This window comes from Eurosta solidaginis, chromosome 1 (genome assembly GCF_040869045.1).
Source record: "Eurosta solidaginis isolate ZX-2024a chromosome 1, ASM4086904v1, whole genome shotgun sequence".
Classification (NCBI taxonomy): Eukaryota; Metazoa; Arthropoda; class Insecta; order Diptera; family Tephritidae; genus Eurosta; species Eurosta solidaginis.
This window is the reverse complement of record NC_090319.1, coordinates 374,647,605-374,669,598: the sequence shown is the minus strand read 5'-3', so window position 1 is coordinate 374,669,598 and position 21,994 is coordinate 374,647,605. Positions and strand designations below refer to the sequence as shown.

Here is a 21,994-nt window from a genome sequence, read left to right as displayed (position 1 = left end):
ATACTCAAAATTAATTTTTATTTTCTGAGCAAAATAAAAAACTCAAAAACTAACTATTAAAATAAAAACTTAAAAAAAGAACAACTAATCGCAGTTTGAAATAAATCTGAAAAATTATCTAACAATAATAAGAAAATCGAAAAACAGCTACAACAACTAAGGCATGACGTAGCTGAATGCGTTTGTAACCATTTCAACTATCGTAAGAGTGCGGGTTCGAATCCCACTCCCGGGAGAAAAGGCTTTGAAGAGATTTACGAGGTATAATCGAAACAGATGTCGCCTTGTCCGTCCTGATGTCACGCTGTTTAAATTTTTCCCCAATTATTAAATAAAAAACTATATACCGACTGAAGTAAAAAACTCAAAAAATAATTTTTCTCTATAAAAAAACTCAATAAAATAAATTTTTTTCCCAAAATAATTAAAAACTGAAAAGGTAACAATTATTCTCAGAGCGATATTAGTTTACAAAAGTATTTATTTTTTAATATTTACAAAAGTATTTATTTCTTAATATTTAAAAAAAATAAGTCTTACTTTACAGGCTAAATAAAAAAATCAAAAAATTGTTTTATATCCCCGAAATATGAAAAAACTCAAAGAAAGTTTTTTTTGAGCGAAATTAAAAACCATAAATATATATTTTTCTCTTTAAAGCGAAATAAAAAGCTCAAAAAAATAATTTTTTCCCAAAGGAAATAAAAACGCAAAGAGTAACAATTATTCTCAGAGCTATATTAGTTTACAAAAGTATTTATTTTTCATTATTTAAAAAAAAAAAATAAGTTTTATGTTCCAGGATAATAAAAAAAACTCAAAAAATTTTTTGTGTCGCCGAAATAAGAAAAAAATTCAAAGAAAGTTTTTTCGAGCGAAATTAAAAACCCACGCGCAAAAAAGGAACTCAAAAAATAAAAATTGTTTTCGTAGTCAAATAAAAAACTCAAAAAATAACTGCTAATTTCCGAGCAAAACAAAAAACTCTAAATAAATTAATATTATATCAAATTCTGACCAATAACAGTTTTTGCAGTCCCTGATATTTTGTATTTAATAAACACTTCCAACCCAAACTCACCTCGAGGGCGACATGCAAAAGACATCATCAAAGTCACCGCCTCCACCACCGCCACTCGCTATGCTGCCAACACCGCATGTAGAGGAATTGGATTCATTATAAGATTCCACTCTTTCGCGGAACGTTTCCGAATGTGAGTTCGACGAACGTTTACGATACATCAATGGCTGCATTTCAAAAGATTGCTGCACCAATATCACACCCACCCACACATAAACATGAACCCACATATACAAGAAGTTCATTGATATTCGGCCAAGTATATTGCAGTCGGTCATTTGCAAAAGCAGCAGCGCGCAAGTTCATAGAAGATAAATGTAAACAAAATGAAGAAGAATGATGTTAGAATTGAGAAAAAAATCAACGCCAGATAAAATAAAGCAAGGCTATTGCCGCCTATAATTGGAATTTTATGATTTGTAAACATTGGACTATGTCTAAAGAAGCTTTAATTGTTGCATCTGTGCACTGTGATTCCAGTAAGTGAACTTCATTTATTATTATTTGCTTTAGATGGTTTACTTACTTGTGAGGAGCCGCCTAGCGAGCCAAAACTACCACGCGGACTTCCTAATGCCATTGTGGCTGCCGAATCGAGATTCGCCGAAGTGATTAGCCGCGTTTGTTCCGGTATGATGACACGCGGACTGTTGCCTTTTGAATTACGTCGCTTAAATATCGAGAACGCTTTGCTGGAGCTTTGCGAATCTGGCGTACGCGGCGATTTGCTGTCATTGTAGAAGTAATATGGATTATCTATAAGGAAGGAAGTAATTGAGTGGAAATTAGTTAATGGCAAAATACAGCATCTGCGCTAGAAAAATTTTGAAGCACATATGCAGCTAAGCAAGAAAATGTGACCTAACTCAAAGCTTGGCACATTTTTAAGAACTTTCAACCCTTGTGTATAAAACTGAAGAACTTTGTAAATAAAGATTTTTGTATTTATTTTGGGCCAATTTTTGGTTACAACTGTAATTGTTTGGAGCTTTTCGGCCGATAAAATAAAGACAAAACACAAGGTTTCTCTTTTCCTCGTACGCGGTTCGATGAAATTTTTTCATCTTCATCAGGGAGAATTTTATTTACTGCCTCCATTCATGTTTCTTGCTTCGTTAATTTTTATACTCAGCGTGCTTTGCATACAGAGTATATTAACTTTGATTGGATAACGGTTGGTTGTACAGGTATAAAGGAATCGAGATAGATATAGACTTCCATATATCAAAATCATCAGTATCGAAAAAAATTAGATTGAGCCATGTCCGTCCGTCCGTCCGTTAGCACGATAACTTGAGTAAATATTGAGATATCTTCACCAAATTTGGTACACGAGCTTATCTGCACCCAGAATTTGAAATTGAAAATGAGCGAAATCGGATGATAACCGCGCCCACTTTTTGTATATATAAAATTTTGAAAAACACAAAAACCTGATTATTTAGTAAATAATACACTTAGAATGTTGAAATTTGACATGTGGACTGATATTGAGACTCTTGATTAAAATTTGAAAACAAAATTTTAAATGGGTGTGGCACCGCCCACTTGTGATAAAATCAATTTTACAAATATTATTAATCATAAATCAAAAATCGTTAAACCTATCGTAACAAAATTCAGCAGAGAGGTTGCCTTGCTATAAGGAATTCTTTGAAGAAAAATTAACGAAATCGGTTAAGGGCCATGCCCACTTTTATATAAAAGATTTTTAAAAGGGTCGTGGACGAATAAAATAAGCTATATCTTTGCAAAAAAGAACTTTATATCAATGTTATTTCATTTCCCAAGTGGATTTATAACAATAAATAGGAAAAACTTCAAAATTTTAAAAATGGGCGTGGCACCGCCCCTTTTATGACTAAGGAATATTCTATATTTCGGGAGCCGTAACTCCCGAAGTAAAATTAACCTATCGTAACAAAATTCAGCAGAGAGGTTGCCTTGCTATAAGGAATTCTTTGAAGAAAAATTAACGAAATCGGTTAAGGGCCATGCCCACTTTTATATAAAAGATTTTTAAAAGGGTCGTGGACGAATAAAATAAGCTATATCTTTGCAAAAAAGAACTTTATATCAATGTTATTTCATTTCCCAAGTGGATTTATAACAATAAATAGGAAAAACTTCAAAATTTTAAAAATGGGCGTGGCACCGCCCCTTTTATGACTAAGCAATATTCTATATTTCGGGAGCCGTAACTCCCGAAGTAAAATTAACCTATCGTAATGAAATTGTGTACACATATTTTCCTTATTGCAGAAAATATTTCTAGTAAAAATGGACGGGATCGGTTAAACATCACGCCCACTTTTAAATAAAACAAGTTTAAAAGGGTCGTAGACTAGAATAATAAGCTATAACTTAGCGAAAAACAGTTTTCAATCAATAATATTTCACTTATCAAGTTTTATTTTAAGAGGAAATGGGGAAACATTTTTGTTTTAAACGGGCGGTGCCACGTGTTATGTAGAAAAGTAATTTATGTGAAATGAAATGTACAATTGAAGCTCACGCTGAGTTTAAAATGTTCGGTTACACCCGAACTTAGCCTTCCTTACTTGTTTTATTTAAACGTTTTGAGTACAAGAACGAGCAGAGATACGACAACGAAATTGTGCTTTTTAATTTTAACGCTATAGGTGTATAAGGAAGGCCCCTATACTAACAAAAGTCATACTTGGCGATGTTGAATTTTTCAGGAAATTAAACTGACCGAAGCCGGAATTTTGGTAATCTAGAGAACAAATGCCGCTAGGAAGTATTAGCGGCATAGGACACGAGAAACCTTAACCACATAAACACTCGTGATCTCTGAAAGAGAGTGTAATCAACCTACCCCAAGGGCAGATGATGTAGCCTAGGTTTTAGAGAATGACTTGGGCAAACAAATATAGAATACTATTCTAAAACTAAAACTTAAATCATAAAAATGATATTTTTTTAAAATTTTATTATTTACTGCGGCCGGGACTTGAACCCACGACGTTCGGTATGAAAGGAGGCTCACGCTAAAACCACACCACTGCGTCTTGCTCTTCACATCTCTCATAACGCAATACAACGAGCAAACTAGTTTTGATATCACTTCGAGAAGTATAATATTGTACAATTATACCACACTTTTCCACATTACTCTATTTTGGTGCTAAATTTGGAAGTACACTAAAAATAGTTTTGATATTAATCCGAAAAGTGTTAACACTGCACAAAATTTTTTTAATGTTTTGTACAATTTTCTGTGCTAAAATAAATTTAAGCCAGCATGGCTTGAAATTTCACTTAAAAAAACAAAGAGTGGGCGTATGGAGATATGTAATATAAGAGTTGAATGAGCGCTAGAAATATCTTCTGTCTAGAGGAAGGTTCGAAGTATTATAAGTAATTTAGTTGACGTAAGTTTTCCGGCATGGTTTCCAACCGTATTACAATTGGCCTTGAGCTTACAATACATGTCTATTGGTAGGAGGGTAGGAGGTTGAGCTTTACCCCTATAGCATTTTTGAGTATGGAGGGTAGTGCCCCTGATTAAGCATTGCGCCTAATCGATGTACACTTGTCAGTCTGTTACCTTCGAGTGCCAGCAATCAAACGCTATGCTATAGAATAAGTTGGGCCCGATGACCGCGTTTTGCCAACGGCTGATTTATAGGCAAATAGGGCAGTTATGCCCATTCTATCTGCATACTTGGAGTTTCCAATAGACATTCGAAATCTGGAGGTAGTAGGGGCCAAAAACCCCGTTTCGTAGACAGATTCTAATATTGACCTTTAACTTTATTTCTGTTTATTCTCCGCACAAAACTTACATATTATGTTGTCAGAAAAATAAGTATTTTCACGTAAGTTTCGCATTATTATTTGTTGCTTCCTAATTTACAATTGACTATTCTCATATTCAAGTGACGCTTTCGCATTTACAACAAATTTGAAATTTGACATTTTCACCTTTAAGGCCCCCTTAAGGTTCAGTCGCCTAGTGGTACGCCTGCTGGTTTAGAAGTCAGACTACTCGAGTTTGAGTTTGAAGTCGGGGAATATTTAGAAGGGATGTTTCATCATCATGAGTAGGACATTTGTACGCAATATTTCAATGGATGCGTTGAGAAACTTTGTAAAAAAGCTTGCAATACATTAGTATATATGAAAATTATAACAATCAGGGGTGTGACAAAAAGAGGACGCTATCCATTAATGAAGTTATAAATTATAAAAACACTGCAAATGTTCAAATACTTTTAGATAAACAAACATTTCAGTAATAACTTTTTCTTGAATTAATTTGTCGCTATAATGTAAAATCAAGTGTCACGATTGGGATAGCATTTGTCAAGGGTGGGACATGTTCCAATGAAAACCGTTAAATGAACTTGTTAATGGTTAATAAAGTATTCCAAAGGTTCAAAATATGGTTTACGTCATAGGATAAAATCATGGACTAACAAACTGTACTTCATATAAGTTGTATTTTGATTAAAATTTCTTCTGGACGTTATTTGTTGATATCTGTTTTAGAAATATAAGACGTATTAGCAAAGTCTACTCTTTTCTAACAACAGTTTGTGCATATTTGTCACGGGTGGGACAAATTTTATTGTTGAATAATTCCTTAACAACTTCGAAGAAATCAAAGCTCTATTGTTGTTTATCCTTAAAGCGAGTTTCTAACATTATATAACAAATATCAAAAAAAGAAAGACTTACAAAATTGAAAATAATAGGTTTTGGCTTTTTTGTCATGGGTAGGACAAAGGTAACACTTTTCAATAGATTTAATAATATATATATATAAAAATCAAATTCTGTGTATGTGTGTGTGTTCGCTATGGAAACGTATTTCCCACATTTCAATCATCACCAAATTTTGGCTATAGGTCCCTTCGATCAACACGAAGGTCTTAGGATAAAAATAATTTCGATATATTAAAGGGGGGGTGGCACCTTACATACAAATGGAATCTTTGGTACTGCATAACTCTGAAGGTATACATGCCAGAACATTGAAATTCAGTGAGGAGTTATATGAGGTCATCCCTAACACAGCAAGGCACCTCCCATACAAATGGAATATTTCATACTGTATATCTCTGGATGTAGTAATGGTAGGATCATGAAAATTGGTAAGGACCTATATGACGTTAAGTCCTAACACCTCCAGTAAAATGTGGAATTGGAAAAAAGGGACGTGGCACCTTCCCTACAAATGGGATTTTTTAGAACTATGGCTGCCATACAAGCTTAGGTTATTTTAACACCTAAAGTTTTACTCCTTTGTTGAGTTTGGCTGTTATTTCTTTTGGACGTTTAGTAATCTGCCGCCGTTAAAAATATTTGTTACCTTTAGTCTATCTACATCTTCTATAAAAATCAAATTCTGTGTGTGTGTTCCCTATGGAAACGTATTTCCCGCACTTCAATCATCACCAAATTTTGGCTATAGGTTCCCTCGATCAAGACGAAGGTTTTTCATATTTCAGAACTAAGAATTTTAAAACACAATTTTTTTTTGGCTGTGCGAACGAGCAATCTTAGCTCCAAAAATGATAATGTTAACAAAATCAATGATCGCATTCAAAACCAAATTCCTGGTGAAGTGACGAAATATAAATCGATCGACACAGTTACAAATGAAGATCAAATTGTGAATTATCTAACTGAGTTTCTAAATTCTTTAGAACCACCTGGAATACATGCGCATATATTAACCTTACAAATTGGCTCACCAATCATGCTTCTTTGGAATTTAGACCCACTAAAACTGTGCAATGGAACCAGATTTTGTGTTAGGCAATTAATGCCGAATGTAATCGAAGCAACAATCATCAGCGATAAAGGCAAAGGTGAAGATGTGCTCATACCACGGATCCCAATAATTCCTACAGATTTGTCATTCAATTTTAAGCTCTTACAGTTTCCTGTACGCCTTGCATTTGCAATTACAATCAACAAAGCACAAGGATAATTTAGAGAGTCCGTGCTTTTCCCATGGCCAGCTATGGTTTATCGTTGCACCTTTGCGCCGAACGAAAAAACCAAAAATATTTTGTACCCACTTGTATTACAATAACATACAATAATAAATTGTTTTGACAGAAAATTTGACCAAATATGCGTACAAAATTCAATTCAATTTACAGAACAATAAACTAAATTATCAACAAACAAAACAGAAAAAATAACGAAACATTCATTCGGTCTCGGGCGTTACAACGTACGCCGGGTAAAGCTAGTGATATTATAGGGCTTTAACAATGATGAGTTAATGCACTTATTTTTCTTATTACACACTCAAGTGTTGAATCACAACTTTTTCTGCCTAACTGAAATAGTTCAATCCGCACTTTACTTTAAGATGGAAAAAAGGTGTTGAAAATGCATTTAAAGAATAAATTTTTTTGTATGATCTTTTGGTTCATTGCAGATTTTTACAACATTTTTATCCACACGGTCTACAGTTTTGATAGAAAAATTATCTCCGCACCAAGGTTAAGATTATCGTGGAAGCAGGTTTCGCATTTGTACACACATTCACAGCCTAAACACGTGTGGGAAATACTTAAATGCTTACTTAATTCAATGCTCATACACATGAGCTGTATAATATTATAAAAAAAATTTAACACACATCTCAAGTGTGTGCCATATGAACTAAGGCACACGCACATGAGTGTGCTCCTTGATTCAAAATATGTATGCACATACATAGTACCGAGTGATGTTAAAGTCATGCACATGAGCAAGCACTGAAAGTAAAGGGCTCTGGGTTTAGAACAATCAACATTCTCATAGCCTTCAACGATTATGAAAACATGGTCTCGACGCATTCTAAAAGTCGCTTCAACCGATAAGTCGCATAACCTTAAATTCTATTTCCTCAGGGTTGCGTCGAAGACAATTCGTATCTACTAGTCTGCGTTTCAGCCGTATTCATCAGACCAAATTATCTTTAGTAGGGCATTCCTAGCAAAAGTGGTAAATTGGTTTTTTAGGATATGAAAGCCATATAGGAGGAATTTTAGTGCAGTCAAAGGACGGGCCATCTAACCTGAATAGCCGTTGAGATTTTGCTCCTGCCGCCAACGATAATACTGCCACTACTGGTGGTACTACAGAAAGTTATATGGAGGGCTCCGTTTTAACTGATCTTTCTTTTTACTTCATTTTAACGGATAAGCTTATAATTTTTGTTGTTTTATTCATTAAAATGAAAAGGGTCAGGTCTGCTGTTTACTGCGTCGGTACAGAAATAAGTAGACCCTACAGGCTGCCAGATTACTGCAGCATCTTTCAGGCGGTAATTATAACCTTGAAGAAAGCAGCAGAAATTCTGGAGGGAGCGTGCTTAAGTTGCAGTAGCGTCAATATATATATTCATAGTCAAGCGACGATTAAGGCAATAATCTCACACAGTACAAGAATTGGAATGCAAAGAAGCAATGGAAAAACTTCCCTGTTGTTGTTGTAGCGATAAGGATACTCCCCGAAGGTCTTGGGGAGTGTTATCGATGTTGATGGTCCTTCGCCGGATGCAGATCTGGTACGTTCCGGTACCAAGCCCGACCATCTCGGGAACGATTTGTTATGACCACGTGGGACCTTATAGGCCATACCACCCTCCCACCCCCTAGATCCATGAGGAGTTCGGGGTCGCCAGAGCCTTCGTTGTTAATGTAACAGGATTCGCCACGGATAGGTTGACAATTGGGTTTGGAGAAGCTATATATTGGGCTGGCAACCTGAAAGGGCTGCGTTACACAACCCCTTGAATCTATTTGGTATTTTAGTCGCCTCTTACGACAGACATACCTACCACGGGTATATTCTAACCCCCTAACCCGCTGGAGGTAATCTATATTGCTTCTAATGTGAATGTTTTTTGTATAGGCTTTGCTGGTCTTTTCAATTTGAAATGAAACAAGTAATGACGGGACTATCTTCGGCTGTGCCGAAGACTTCATACCTTTCATGAATGGGGCTGAACAATAATCTTATCCCATTCATAATCTCCAAATAATGCGCTGTATAAGATAAGAAATATATAGTGAACAGATGTACATACCTAAACGATTTTAAGTTAAATATGAAAAAATGGCAAAAAAACCCCCTTATCTGAACGATCGGTTGTATGGGAGATATCCTACCGGATCCGAAAAATGTCTAATATAATACAAAAATACATCCTTGTGCCAAATTTTATTGAGATATCTCAAAATTTTAGGGACTAGTTTGCGTTTAAACAGACAGACGGACGGACGGACAGACGGACATGGCTATATTAACTCAGTTCGTCGCCCTGATCAATTCGGTATACTTAATGGTGAGTCTATCTTCTATATTTCCCAACGTTACAAACATCGCACCAAAGTTAATATACCATTTCATGTTCATGAAAGGTATACAAGTGAAAAAACTTTGGTTTTCCTCCGTTTTTACCCAATACTTCGCCAAACTCCTTGGCATCATCAGGGGTTAAATATAGAAAGAAATCATTTAACACATATAATATCACAAAAACAAAGTGATTATAAACTAAAAAAGATTTATCGGTATCATCATCTTTAGGTACACTTGTCGTACACCCTAATGAATTCTAAAGTGTGGCTCATATGCTAAAGTTGTGTCTTATAGTGGGAAATTATATTTCCCCAAAAAGACGGATAAAGAAATGGACCGAAAGGTCTAATTGTTGAAATACTTCCCTCAGGCTGAACAATACATCTTTACTTGGTTCCCGGTCATAAAGGGATAGAAGGTAGCGAAAGGGCCGATGAGTTGGCAAAGGTGAATGCAACACCCGCTGAAACGACAATTGACGTCCCAATCCGTTTGGGAGAAATAAAATAAGACAGGATCTGTATATGTATATGATCCATCAAGCAGGAAAGGCGTGTACAAAAGCGCGAGGCTGCATAATTTCTAAGATAATGTGCAAAGCCTACGATATTAGACTCACAATGTGGTTCATATCTCTGAAGAGAGAATACTCAAGGCTCACGGTGGGCATACTAACTGGACTGTGCCTATACGTTAGGTCTCGTCAGTAACAGCAGGTGTTGGAAGTGCGAGCTGCAGGAAGAAACCGTGAGCACGTACTGTGTTTGTGTCCTGCACTCGCCATATAAGGGCTACAGTTATAATGGGGCGGAAGAGTTGCCAGACCTCGAGGCAGCAATTAAGCTGTGCCCTAGAAAAATGCTAGTGTTTGCGAAGAGGACGGAGTTATTCTACAACATAAGTCCTGGTACCTGATTGGATTTCTTCCGTTTCATCGTCAAACAAATTCTGGTAACACTGTGGACACATTCAGTCTTTGTGAGGTCTTTATTAGCCAGTCATTTCAACCTAACCTAACCACTCTTAAAATAAATCCGTTTTTTATTAAGGGTCGTTCAATTTAAACAAAAAAAAATTTAAAATACCTGAGAAGAAAGCGTTATTTTGATCCAAAGCGATGAACATTTTGAATATCTGCGGTAAACAGCTTTCTCAATGATTTTTTTAAAAATAAATTTGCTGTTATTGTTTAGCCACTAAAATTTAATGTGGCAACGATTTGTTTTTCTAAAACTGCCACTTAAATCATGTTTTTGTCTTTGACACAAAATTTATTCTCGATTTAGTAAAGCCATTAATACTTTTCACTTGCATTGTATAAGGTCAAAATTGTTTTTATTAATATTTATAGGCAACTTCTTTTGGTAAGCTTTAAATTTAAACGTGTATAACGGTTGTTTGTTTTAATGTATGCATTTTCTCGATTTGTTTATAAACCAAGCAAATTTGTGGTTTTGAGAGAAACGCGCGCACTGTTTTTCACTCACAACACACACGAACACTTGCAACAAAGATTGCGTACAAGAACAACAATGAAAGTCCATAAAAGCTTCGCCATGTTTTTTTGTTGAATCAAGCGTGGGTGTATGTTTAATACACTTCAGCTTGTATGTGTGAGTATACGAAGTAAACACCGATGATCACCGCACAATCGTAAATACACAACAAATTTAACGTCTTTCATAAATAGTTTTTATTTTTCTTTATATCTAACGATTTATTTGCGTTCGTGCTCGTTTGCGCTGTTGCATGCTACCGCAATGACATCCCGAAACGGAATAAACAAATTCAAAACTTCAATTCTGCAGACGTGCGTAGCGGCGGCGATTTGTTGCCTTCTCAATGCGAGCAGCGATGTACGGCAGAAGCATGACTATTTGTTGTTGTTGTTGAGCCGTGCATGTAAATGTGATTGCTTTGTGTTGTGAATACCCCATGTTTTTACAGAATGCTTATTCTTCTTTGCGCGGCATAGCCTTTTTCTGCTTGCTCTTTGGTTGACACGCGTTTGTGTGGGCATTTTAAATTCCTTTAATTTTTGAGTGTATGTGTGTTAGAACAACAACTCAATTACATTCATACTTTCAGGCAGCAGTATCGTGTGCATTATGAACTGCATAGTAAAAATCTCAGCGCAGCAACAACAACATAAACTGTATATATGTAACGCTATCCTCCCGCCCGTTCACTTTTCTTGAGTTTCCTCAATTATTGTTGTACATGCGAGATCACTATGCACATATGGATATGTACATACACAGATGCATGTCTGGCAAGCATATTGCACGCACTCACACAGGGCAGCGTCTAACCGAGCCGAATTGTGCAGCCGATCCGTATGTTACATGCAGAGTTAGTTACGCAGCGCATATTTGGAAAATTCAGACAATTTTCCAAAACGTACATATGTATCTATGTTGGCTGTTGATTTTTTGTGTGTGTTTGCCTACGCACTTGTGTGGTTTGTGTGCGTGTGTGGTTCATGTGTTTTGACTTCTTCCTGCGCCTTCATTTGAACGAGCGCTGGTGTCGCTTCGCATTTCCTACCTGCGCATACATTGCCTTTTGGGGGTTTGTTTGTGCACTTCAGATTTTCTTTTACAGCAATGTCCGATGGTTTTCATTGATAGTTTCGTTGTGCGCATATTTGATTAGGACGATCGAGTGCGCGAATGTTCGGCAAATACAACAAAACAACTTAAAACTGACAACAAACATTTTTTGTCTCTTCACGTATTTATCAATGATTTTCCCTTTTCCAGTTTAGCATGTGAACAATGCTGGGCCGTCCATTGTGTTTTGGTTTTGTCTATGTTCTATGCGCATGCGCAGATGAATTTGTCTTTTGTTGTGTGTTGCATTTCTGATTAGACTATTCAAACATTGATTTACAAATTATCTATTATTTTGTATTAATATCCAATATTTAGCGAAAACAACAATAAACTTATTGTTTAAAGTCTCCTTCCAATTTGGAATAATCTTTTCTCTTTGACTTTTATTATTACTCGTTGACTTTCTAGATTCCAGAAATGTATGGCGGGAGAAAACTTTTAAGGGCTGCCACCATAGAGGAGCGAAGGAGTCCTACAATCTGCTTATAACAGAGCTTGTGGTCAAGGAAGAAGCAAAGCCACCATAGTGGAGTAAGGAGATGAGTTTTCTGAAAGGACGGGTAAAGGGGATTTTGCAGCAGGTAAAAGTTACGGAAAGCGCGGAGGGCTGGAACGAATATAGGGATATGTTGGGAGTCATGTAAAAATTTATGCGGACATAAAATGCTCCAGAAAAACGGTGAAATTGAGAAATGTCCTACCTAAGGTAGATACAATACAGGGACTACTAAAAACGACGGGGTTCGTTGGATGTGAAAAGTGTCCTGAGGCGCTACCTAACATACACTTTCCAGCTGGAGGTGTTGCGGTATAGTCGGGTATATGCTTTCCGAAAGCTCCATATTTGTTAATACTTAATCGATACGTTCATTAAATAATATACACCAAAATGATCAACAGAAAGTCCGACGAAATTTGATGTCTCGGCAAGTTTGGACAAAACTGATGTTTATTGCTCGATTAGCATAGAGATGCATGCTTTAATGGGAATCAACATCTCAGAAAAATCGTCTTTTAACATGCCTGCTCGACTAAACGTATAGAGAAAGGGCAATATTTTTGTGTTAGGAATCTATCGATGACTTTGGGGCATCTAGCAGGCAGCTTTTTCAAAGAGGCAGGTTCAGTATACCCAATCGGAGCCCATAGGTTAAGTTTGAGTATTTAAAAACAGAATAAAGATAGCCAAACTGTATTTTTGGAGAATCGAAAACGTGGAAGATTGTAATGAATTTCGAAAGCCCTGGAAAGTATACTCAAGAAATTCTCTCTCCTTGGGACATCTGAGTAAAGTAAATGGAATCACCGAAGTGTCTGTTTGACTTTCGATTTCCTGTGCCACGGTTGCGAAGGAACCTATTCCTGCACCGCCGGCGAGAAACCCATGTTGTATAGAATGGCAGTATTCCTGCACATCTTCTTCGGGGATTTTCTGCCGTTGGTTGGCTATCAATTACACTAATTGCCTTCAACAAGTTTATATGTATTCAATCTAAGGCCGTCAGTAGCTGCCATGTATCACCTAAGTATTTAGGATTAATCAGTAGCTCACCATGTATCGCAAAAACTTTGCAGCGCCACATACGTCTGATCATTATTCCTAGAAAGTTCTGATATGTTGCCTCAATTGAAATCTAGGTGCCAGGCTACAGCATTATCCCAGGCATCTGTCACCCGAACGTCTAAAATATTCCACCAACATTCCCCTACCTTTCTGCTCTTCCACCAGTATAATTTGCTGTGAAGCAGTGCGATCTCAAGCTTTTTTTTATACGAAACTGTCCTCCTCTTTGCCTAGTATCGCTCAGATGGGGAAAAGCTGTTAAATGTGCTGAACTGAAAGTTTCGCTTGTTTTTGTTATATTTTATGGAATGCAGACGTGTTTACAGTTTCTTCCAAGAATCTTTTTAGAAGTTCCGAATGGTTTTCCTCTTGAGGAAGTGTACGAGCCAATTTTCTAACTTCAGTGAGGCCTAGATCCTGAGTTTTCTTCTCGCTGTAGCACCGAATTCGAGGAGACTTTGCTCTGCAATCTAATCCCCTCTGCCGCAGAATCGACAGAGGCCAGTATACCATTTGTCAAGTTTGTGCATGTGCCTTTTGAGTCAATAGTAAACTGTGAGTATTCTGTAACTTAAAGCCTGTGTTGTTCTCTGAGATTCATTTTATCATGCCTAGCTCTTCTCCTGTCTTCAAACATGACTGCCGCTTGCACGTTACCATCCACTTCCCTACGTCATGGGACTCAGGCCAAAAGGGTGGTGTTACGAGTTTCTATACTGCTGATCTTCTCCACACAGTCGAGGATTATTGAGGATCTAATCTCGACTGAAGATATTGCCTTGAGAGAGAAAGAGGGATAGGAAGGTGGAAAATATATATAGAACAGTTTTCAATGAAAACACGAAAATTTTACGCTTTCTTAAATGGTTTGACAGTCTTTTTTAAAGGACTTTATACGTTTGTTAAGGCTTGTTCCCTGGTTCTTTGTGGTGCTTTGTTGAGTTGTTTACTTTGATTTGGGAAGTTTTAAGATTTCGAAAATGTAGATTCTTTGAATTATTAATTTGAGTCAGGAGACCACAAAAATTTAGGTATAAAACAGATTATAAATGATCATACATTCACATGTATATTTTAAAACAAATTCTCCTGAGAGGCACACCCATGTGTTGAATTTGTGCTAATGTGTTTCAGAGAATAACAAATTAGCAGCGTCTAGAAAAATTTAAATACTAGAAAAATAAAGCAACGTGTCTTTAAAAACAACAAAAGCAACTCAAGTATGCACTCCAAGCGCAAAAAGAAGATCATAAAGTGAAGTGGCCAACTGCTGTGCAGACGGACCGCATGGCCATGATCGTGTGGCAATGGCGAAGAAGAAGCGTGAAGATATACGTTTGTTATGGCACGCTAGAAGCTATCGAGTAAAAGAAAGGAATGAACCGAAAACTATTTTGGCAGACCAAGTCGTAAAGTTGGAATAAAACAGTCAAGAAAATTGCACATATGCTGTGAGGGAGTACGTACTTGTGTTCGTGTATGTGTTTTCCATCCTAACCCTGTAGTCAAATCGGCAAGGACTTAAACGAATGAGCAATCTTTTTTTTTTTTTTGCCAAATGACTGGTATTTTAGATTTTGAATGTCCAATTTGTATGAAGACAAATGTATGTATTATGTAAAATGTGAATAATAATCATATTCTAGCTCAGACTGGGCAATGGCAATGTTTTCGGGTTCTTACCGGAAACCCTTATGGAAAACTTTGGAACTAAATCTGGATTTTTTCGGGACTATTTTTGGGAGTATTTCGAGAATTTTTGTCTTAATTATTTTGTTTGTTTTTGAGGTAATTTCGAAGTTTTTGCGGGGGTATTTTCGGAGCCATGTTTTGACCCCTCTCGTATAATTTTGATGCTGTTTTCCGGACCATTTTGGGTCTGTGGGGATATTTTCGGAGATATGACAGTATTATTTTGGAATTGTTTTCTGGATTGTTTCGGATATAATTTTTTTTTTTAAATAATTTCAGCACTGTTATGAGGATATTTTCGTGATCATTATGATGCTGTTTTCGGATATACTTCGGATTATTTTCCGGACCATTTGGGTCTGAAAGGATAATTCCAGGACAATTTCGGAATTGCTGTAGAGATTATTTCGGAACTTTTTTGAGATTAGTAAGGGATTGTTGTCGTGATTATTTGCCGTCTCTTTTGGGATAACTTCAGAGCATTTAGAAGCTGTTTTGCGGACCATTTCGGGGCTATCAAGATCATTCCGGGATAACTCAGAACATTCATGTGTACTATTTCGGATGTTCTTTAAGATTATTTTAGAGTTGTTGTGGGGATATTTTCGAGCCATAATTTCGGTCTTGTTTTTCGGACTATTGTGGCTCCACCAAGATAGTTCCGTGACTATTTCGGGATAATTTCGAAATTATTGTCGATACTCTTTCGGGTGGTTTTTGTGATTATTTTAGAGTTGTTGTTGGGATCTTTTCAGAGTCATGTTTGAACGCTTCGGAATACTTTCTGCAATTTTTGGGATTCATTTTAGGTTTACCTTCGGATTACTTTTAAAGCTATTTGTGAACGTTTCTGAATTATTATTATAAGCATATTAGAATCATTTCACGGTTGAGATTTCTCCTTGTTCGGAATCATTGCGTTATTGTTTTTAGGATTATTTAAAGATGATTTAGGACAACCTCGATATAGTTCGGAATTATTTGGGCAATCGTTTCGATTACCGATCGATACCATTTCAATACTGTTTCATGGACTACCTCTGAAATACTTCACAATAATTGGATTATTGTAGGGATTATTTCGGGACTATTTCCAAACTCTTTCGAAATCATTGCGAAACTACTTTCGAGTCGCTTCAATACCATCTCTGGATCATTTCGTAACTTCGTAATACCTTCTGCACTTTTGGAAAAAATTCGGGATTATTTTCGGGATAATTTCGGGAGTTTACTTAAGCGTTTCTAAATGTTTTTGGGATCATTTTGGAATCAGTTCAGGCTTATTACAAGCTTATTGGATTTTCTTTTAAAGATGAGATTCGGACTACTTTGGAATCTGTGTGGAATTGTTATTTGTGAATGTTTCACGATTATTTCAGGATAATGCAGGACCATGTCCGCATAGTTTCGAAATGCTTTGAGGGATCGTTTCAACACTATCTCAATAGTGCTTTAAAAGTCATTTCAAAACTACACTGAAATAAAAAAGTCGATAATAGCAATCGAATAAGAAGTCAATCCAACCACCAACTATCCATCCCAAATAGCTCTTTGTTCGCACAAATTGTTGATTCTGAATTGACCGTCTCAACAATCAAATCAACAAAAAATCTTTTCATCATACAAAAGCCATAGCTCTGTTAAATTAACAGATATCACTGTAACCCTTAGAATACCAATGAAAACTTTTTAAATAACACATTTCTATCAGCATTAAAGTAACAGTAAAGTCTGTTCATATGACAGAGATTTCTGTGTCACCATGGTCATAAAAACTAAACAGTGAGCGCTATGGGCGAAATTTGGTCCTTAAAGTTAGTTTATGTCTTGCCAGTTGTTCGCTGTTAAACCTATCGATGAAATCAGTTCTTTTAACAGAAAAATCAATTATATTAATTGAGAATCTGTAATTTTTACAAAATATTGTTAACTTCTGCTGAATTGCCTAAACAAATATATTCTCTTGACAAAAACTTTTGTTGAATTTAATATAATGTCATCAGCTCTACTGAGTGTCTGTTAATCCAAGAACAACATATTCGATATGTTGTATTATTTTAGGTATCCTTTCGGAACATTTTTGAACCACTTGTGTAACATTTCGGAGCTATCTTTGGATCGCTTCATAACTACATAATGCAATTTCAAGATTGTTTTTATTCTCAATTTAAGATTGCTATGAAATATTTTCAGGAGTATTTCGAATTTGTTATACTAATTTGTATGAGATTTTCTAATATACGAAAGCTGAAGTTCTAACAGAACAAGATTTTCAAAACTTTAAAGCTATATATGCCACAAATTTGATATAATTAGGTTAGAGTTGCCACCGGTGCGAGCACCAGTGCACTTAGGCCCAAAAAGGTCCCATTGTGATACCACATGGATCTCTCCCATACTCAAACCAACAGGTCGATTTAGCAAATATCGGGAATTTCTTAAGTCCCAACTTAGACAGATCACAAAGATCGTCAAAGAAGGGAGATCCCAGAGATTTCTACCTCTTGCGCCAAAGCGCAGGACAATCGCACAGAAAATGCTTGACTGTTTCTATCTCCTCTTTGTCTTTGCAACTCCTGCAGTAATCATTATAGGAGCACCCAGCCGTTGTGCATGCTATGTGGCCGGTTATAAGTCCAACCACCAGAGATATATCCCCCCTTTCCAAGAAGAAGGGGACTTCATGTACGTCTTGCATCCCATTCAGGCTACACGAGCTTAGTGCGGTAGCAGGATTCGAGATTGTTCCATCTCATACCCACTTCCCTAAGGAAAATCCCTTTCAAAGTGAGCTTACAGATAGCGAGCGGCAAGCTCAATCCGTTCCATGACGACGAAAGCGGAACGGATGTGTCCGTCCCCTCTTGTAAATTCCTCAGTCATCTCATTGCCCGGTATATCCAAGTGACCAGGCACCCATACCAGACTGAGGGAAGTTTGCTCAACGATCTCGTTAAGAGATTTGCGGCACTTCTCTACTCTCCTGGACTTACATGTGACCTATCCAAGAGCTTTTAGTGCAACCTGGCTGTTAGAGTAAAAACAAATTTTATTATAGCTGTGAACAACATTTCTCAGGTGATCAACGGCCTCATTTATAGCAGCCACTTCCGCCTGAAAGACGCTGCAATAATCGGCTAGGCCGAAGGATAGATTCCATCCCAGTTGAGGTGCATTTGGTGTCTCATTAAGAAGACTAGTCAAAGTTTTAGTATCTTGTTGTTTCACTGTTGGGATAAATATATAGAGTGGGAAAATATACTTAAACATATGTACCTATTTGTAAACGGCTGATTTGCAGAAGGAACAGAGTAAAGTTTGTTTGTGTGTCACTGTCTTTTGCATGCCACTTAAGGGCAGTCTATAAAGGCAAGTTGTAGTGATTTAAGAAACCGAATGCGGTAAGCTCAAAAAAGTACGTAATGCAACTTTGTTGCCAATAGCCTGTCTGATTATTTAGCATCTGATCGGAGTATATTTCACACAAATAAATATTTGGGAAAGTGAGTGAGTAAAAGTATTGGTATGTTTTTTTAAGTGATCTTGAAAATAGGATCGATGGAATTCTGAATAATAAGAAAAGAGTTGAATTTGTTTACATCAATTTATGTGGCTCACGCTCAAAAATATGAATAAGAAACAGTTTTCATACTATATTATATATTATTGTTCTGCCCCCTTTCCAATTACATACATACACGCGAACGGTTTATGATGATTTTTACACTTCAGTTGCACTACTCAGTGTAAGTGTTGCATGCAATTTAATGTCTAGTTACATGAAGCCGTGGTGAAAGAAGCATTCACTTAAATTTTATTATTATTACTACATATTACCCCCCATTCTTGGTTACATGAAGTACAGATCGTAAATCTGTAAGCACTAAAGTGCAGAAGTAACTTATTTCTGAGGGTCGCCATTTTCAACCAACTCTTTTGCTTGGCACATATGATCTTTCTGCTTGATTATTTTAGCTTGAAAGATTTAGCTGCAAAAGAGCCTCAAAGTTGACTGTATTTCATTGTCCTTGTATTTCCGTGTTTTGTTGACAGGTTGATTTGAAATGGGTTGGCTCATGTACATAAAGCTGTTCTATTATAGCTTGTTTTTCAGTAAAAGTTTTAGAAACAGCAGCGCTGCTACTTTCTATTTCAAACAATTTAGCAAAATCCATACATTTCTGATCTACTGAAACAAAGTTGAACTCTACCTACCATATGCAACAATCTGTTAAAGGTACAGAAGGATCAACAGAAAATGTAAATATGCTTTTATGAATTTCTATTTGTTCATATTGTAATTGTATGTTTTTTGTTTTTTGTTTTTTTTTTTTTTTTGATCAAGTTTTATACAATATGCAACATTTTTTATGTACCTCACGTTCTTTCGTCCCAACAACGGATTCCTTCTGGGCGCCCCTTTATTGTCTTGACTTCTACACTTTCTGACCCTTAGCTAAGTTAACGGCCACTGCAGAACAAACGACAACAACATGATAGTGACGATCACGTGCAAGTAAGTATAAAAGGGTAGACAGATGATAACACTAACGTTGATTAATAATAACTAACTAAAATTTGGCTCGGACTTACCGAAGAAAGCTGACTCGTTTTCTGAATTAAAAACATTTTTAGGTTAGGTTAGGTTAAGTTAGGTTGAAAAATAGCTTCCTCTGTAAGGAAAGTTTGCTTAGACACCGCATATAGTAATGATGACGTAACTGTACTGCAGTCCCAATAAAGAATGTGGATATTTGCATTTTTTCTAAGATTAGTCGTCATAATTCGCGTATTAGAAATTCAAGTTTGAACTTTTTTTGCACAAATAGAAAGATCACCTCAAAATTAGTTCAAAACACAAAAAAAAAAAAAAAACAAAAAACAGCATATGTTGGAAAGTTACAAGCATGTTTACTTCAATGTGTCAGTTTCAGTAATAATGTAGATACGCACATTATTTTTTAGGATGGCAGTATGCTAAGCAACGATATATTTTCTAATAAGATCAACTTCTACTCTCTTCGGAGATCTAAATGGGACCATAATACTTTCGACTATTTCTGCCAAAAATTGTTCTTTAGTATTTTTAGTGTATTGAGATGAGCCTCATGTGCTTCCATTGGATAGTGGCCCATTTTTCACCCTAATTACGGCAAGCTCGCATTTAAGGTCGGACTTGAACTTGTGGCTTTAATCAAAGTTCTGACGGAAAAACTTCTACCTACGTCTCATTCCATTGAACCAGTAACAAATGCACTGCACGGGATGCATCCCTCTCCCCAATTCTCACTCGGGCAAGTAGCTGAGGGTTAAGCTTGCACAGGGCCGCAGCTATCTTGCGCTTAAAAGTCACTAGGCGAATGTATCACAATAGCTAATATAAACAAAATCTGTAAACGGAAAATTGTAATAAATCTTGAGAATAAATTGTAGCTTATAACCGAATCAACTCGCTTATCGGCATAAACGCGTGGTCTGTTTAGGTTTTAAAGCAAATACACAGTAACAAATGAGGCAAATGCAATATGTTTATTAAATGTAGATATACATAAATGTATTCAAGAAAATGTGTGTCTTCATACATATGTACCCTTGAGAGCAAAAAAAAGCAGCAAAATTATTTTAATATTTTGACGACTAGTTTCTTTTTTTTATTCTCATAAATTAAAAAAAAAAAACTTTTACGAGTTGTACAACAAAAATTGTGAATAACCCTCAAACGACCTTTCGAAAAACATCAAAATATCCGTAAAGGTTTTAAAAATCTTCACAAAACTTTTCAAAATTTTTTGTAGTTTTGTTGTAAATGAATTGTACATTGAAATCTTTATGAAATAACTTCATTCACGTTTTTGAAACAAATAAAAAAATTCTAAAATTTAAACATTTTCATTAAATTTTTTGAGCTTTTATTTTGTTTTCATGGAATTTTACTTGGCGTTTTTTTCTGCAGCTTCAAAATTGTTTTTGTCAAGAAAAACCCCATTATTTAACATCATAGAAAAACTGAAAAAAAAAAATTGAAGATTTTTTAAAAAATTTTTCGAATTTCTCGATTTCGTTCGAAGAGCATCTGAGATTGATTACTTGATTGATGAATTTTTCGTAACACAATTCGCAAAATACTAAAAGAACATTTTAAAATTTAAAAAAAAAATTTAAATTATAAAATCATTTTAATTTTTTACACAGTTTTCGGTATAAAGTGCTTCGTCTACAAAAGTTCGCGCTCAAAAATTTTCCTAGATTTCCTAAAAAAGTTTAAGGATAAAGAAACAACGGGTGTTTTTTTCTACAGCTTCAAAATTTTTTCTGCACGCTTACAAAAAAGTGTCAATTGAAAAGCAAAAAAAAAACTAAGTAACTCGCCTAATAAGCGAGCAGAAAAAAATATTAAGTTGTTTGAAGAAAACCCCAATAATAATTTGAAGATTTTAAAAATGTTTCCAATTTTTATTTGTTGTTTTTCGGCCTTCAATTTTTCCAATTTTTTAATTTATTTGAAAAAAATTTGACAGTGGGTACATAATTTATATATAGTTCGGTAAATACTATACAAATTTTCGAATTTTTAAATTTTTTAATTTTTTTTTGAAAACTTGTTTGAAATAATTTCCTTATAAAATTCTGCGCCTGCGGAACTGTGTTCTAAAAAAGTTATAGATGAATACAATAAAAAACTTCGCACTCTAAAATATTCCTAAAATT

The 21,994-nt window shown here is 35.7% G+C and overlaps 1 protein-coding gene across 3 annotated transcripts in view; it reads right to left on the bottom strand.

Annotated features, from left to right (window-relative positions):
* stumps (DBB domain-containing protein stumps) overlaps window positions 1–21,994 on the bottom strand; it is a 192,887-nt gene that overhangs the window by 90,051 nt on the left and 80,842 nt on the right. For 2 of the 3 annotated variants that reach the window (XM_067763072.1, XM_067763071.1), the window contains 2 exons: window positions 1,608–1,837; window positions 1,082–1,266 (listed from right to left, as the gene is read on the bottom strand). In XM_067763072.1, coding sequence (XP_067619173.1) covers window positions 1,082–1,266; window positions 1,608–1,837 — 415 coding nt within the window. Of the gene's footprint in view, window positions 1–1,081; window positions 1,267–1,607; window positions 1,838–10,500; window positions 10,541–21,994 lie in introns of those variants that run through there. The other variant, XM_067763070.1, reaches the window with a different exon arrangement.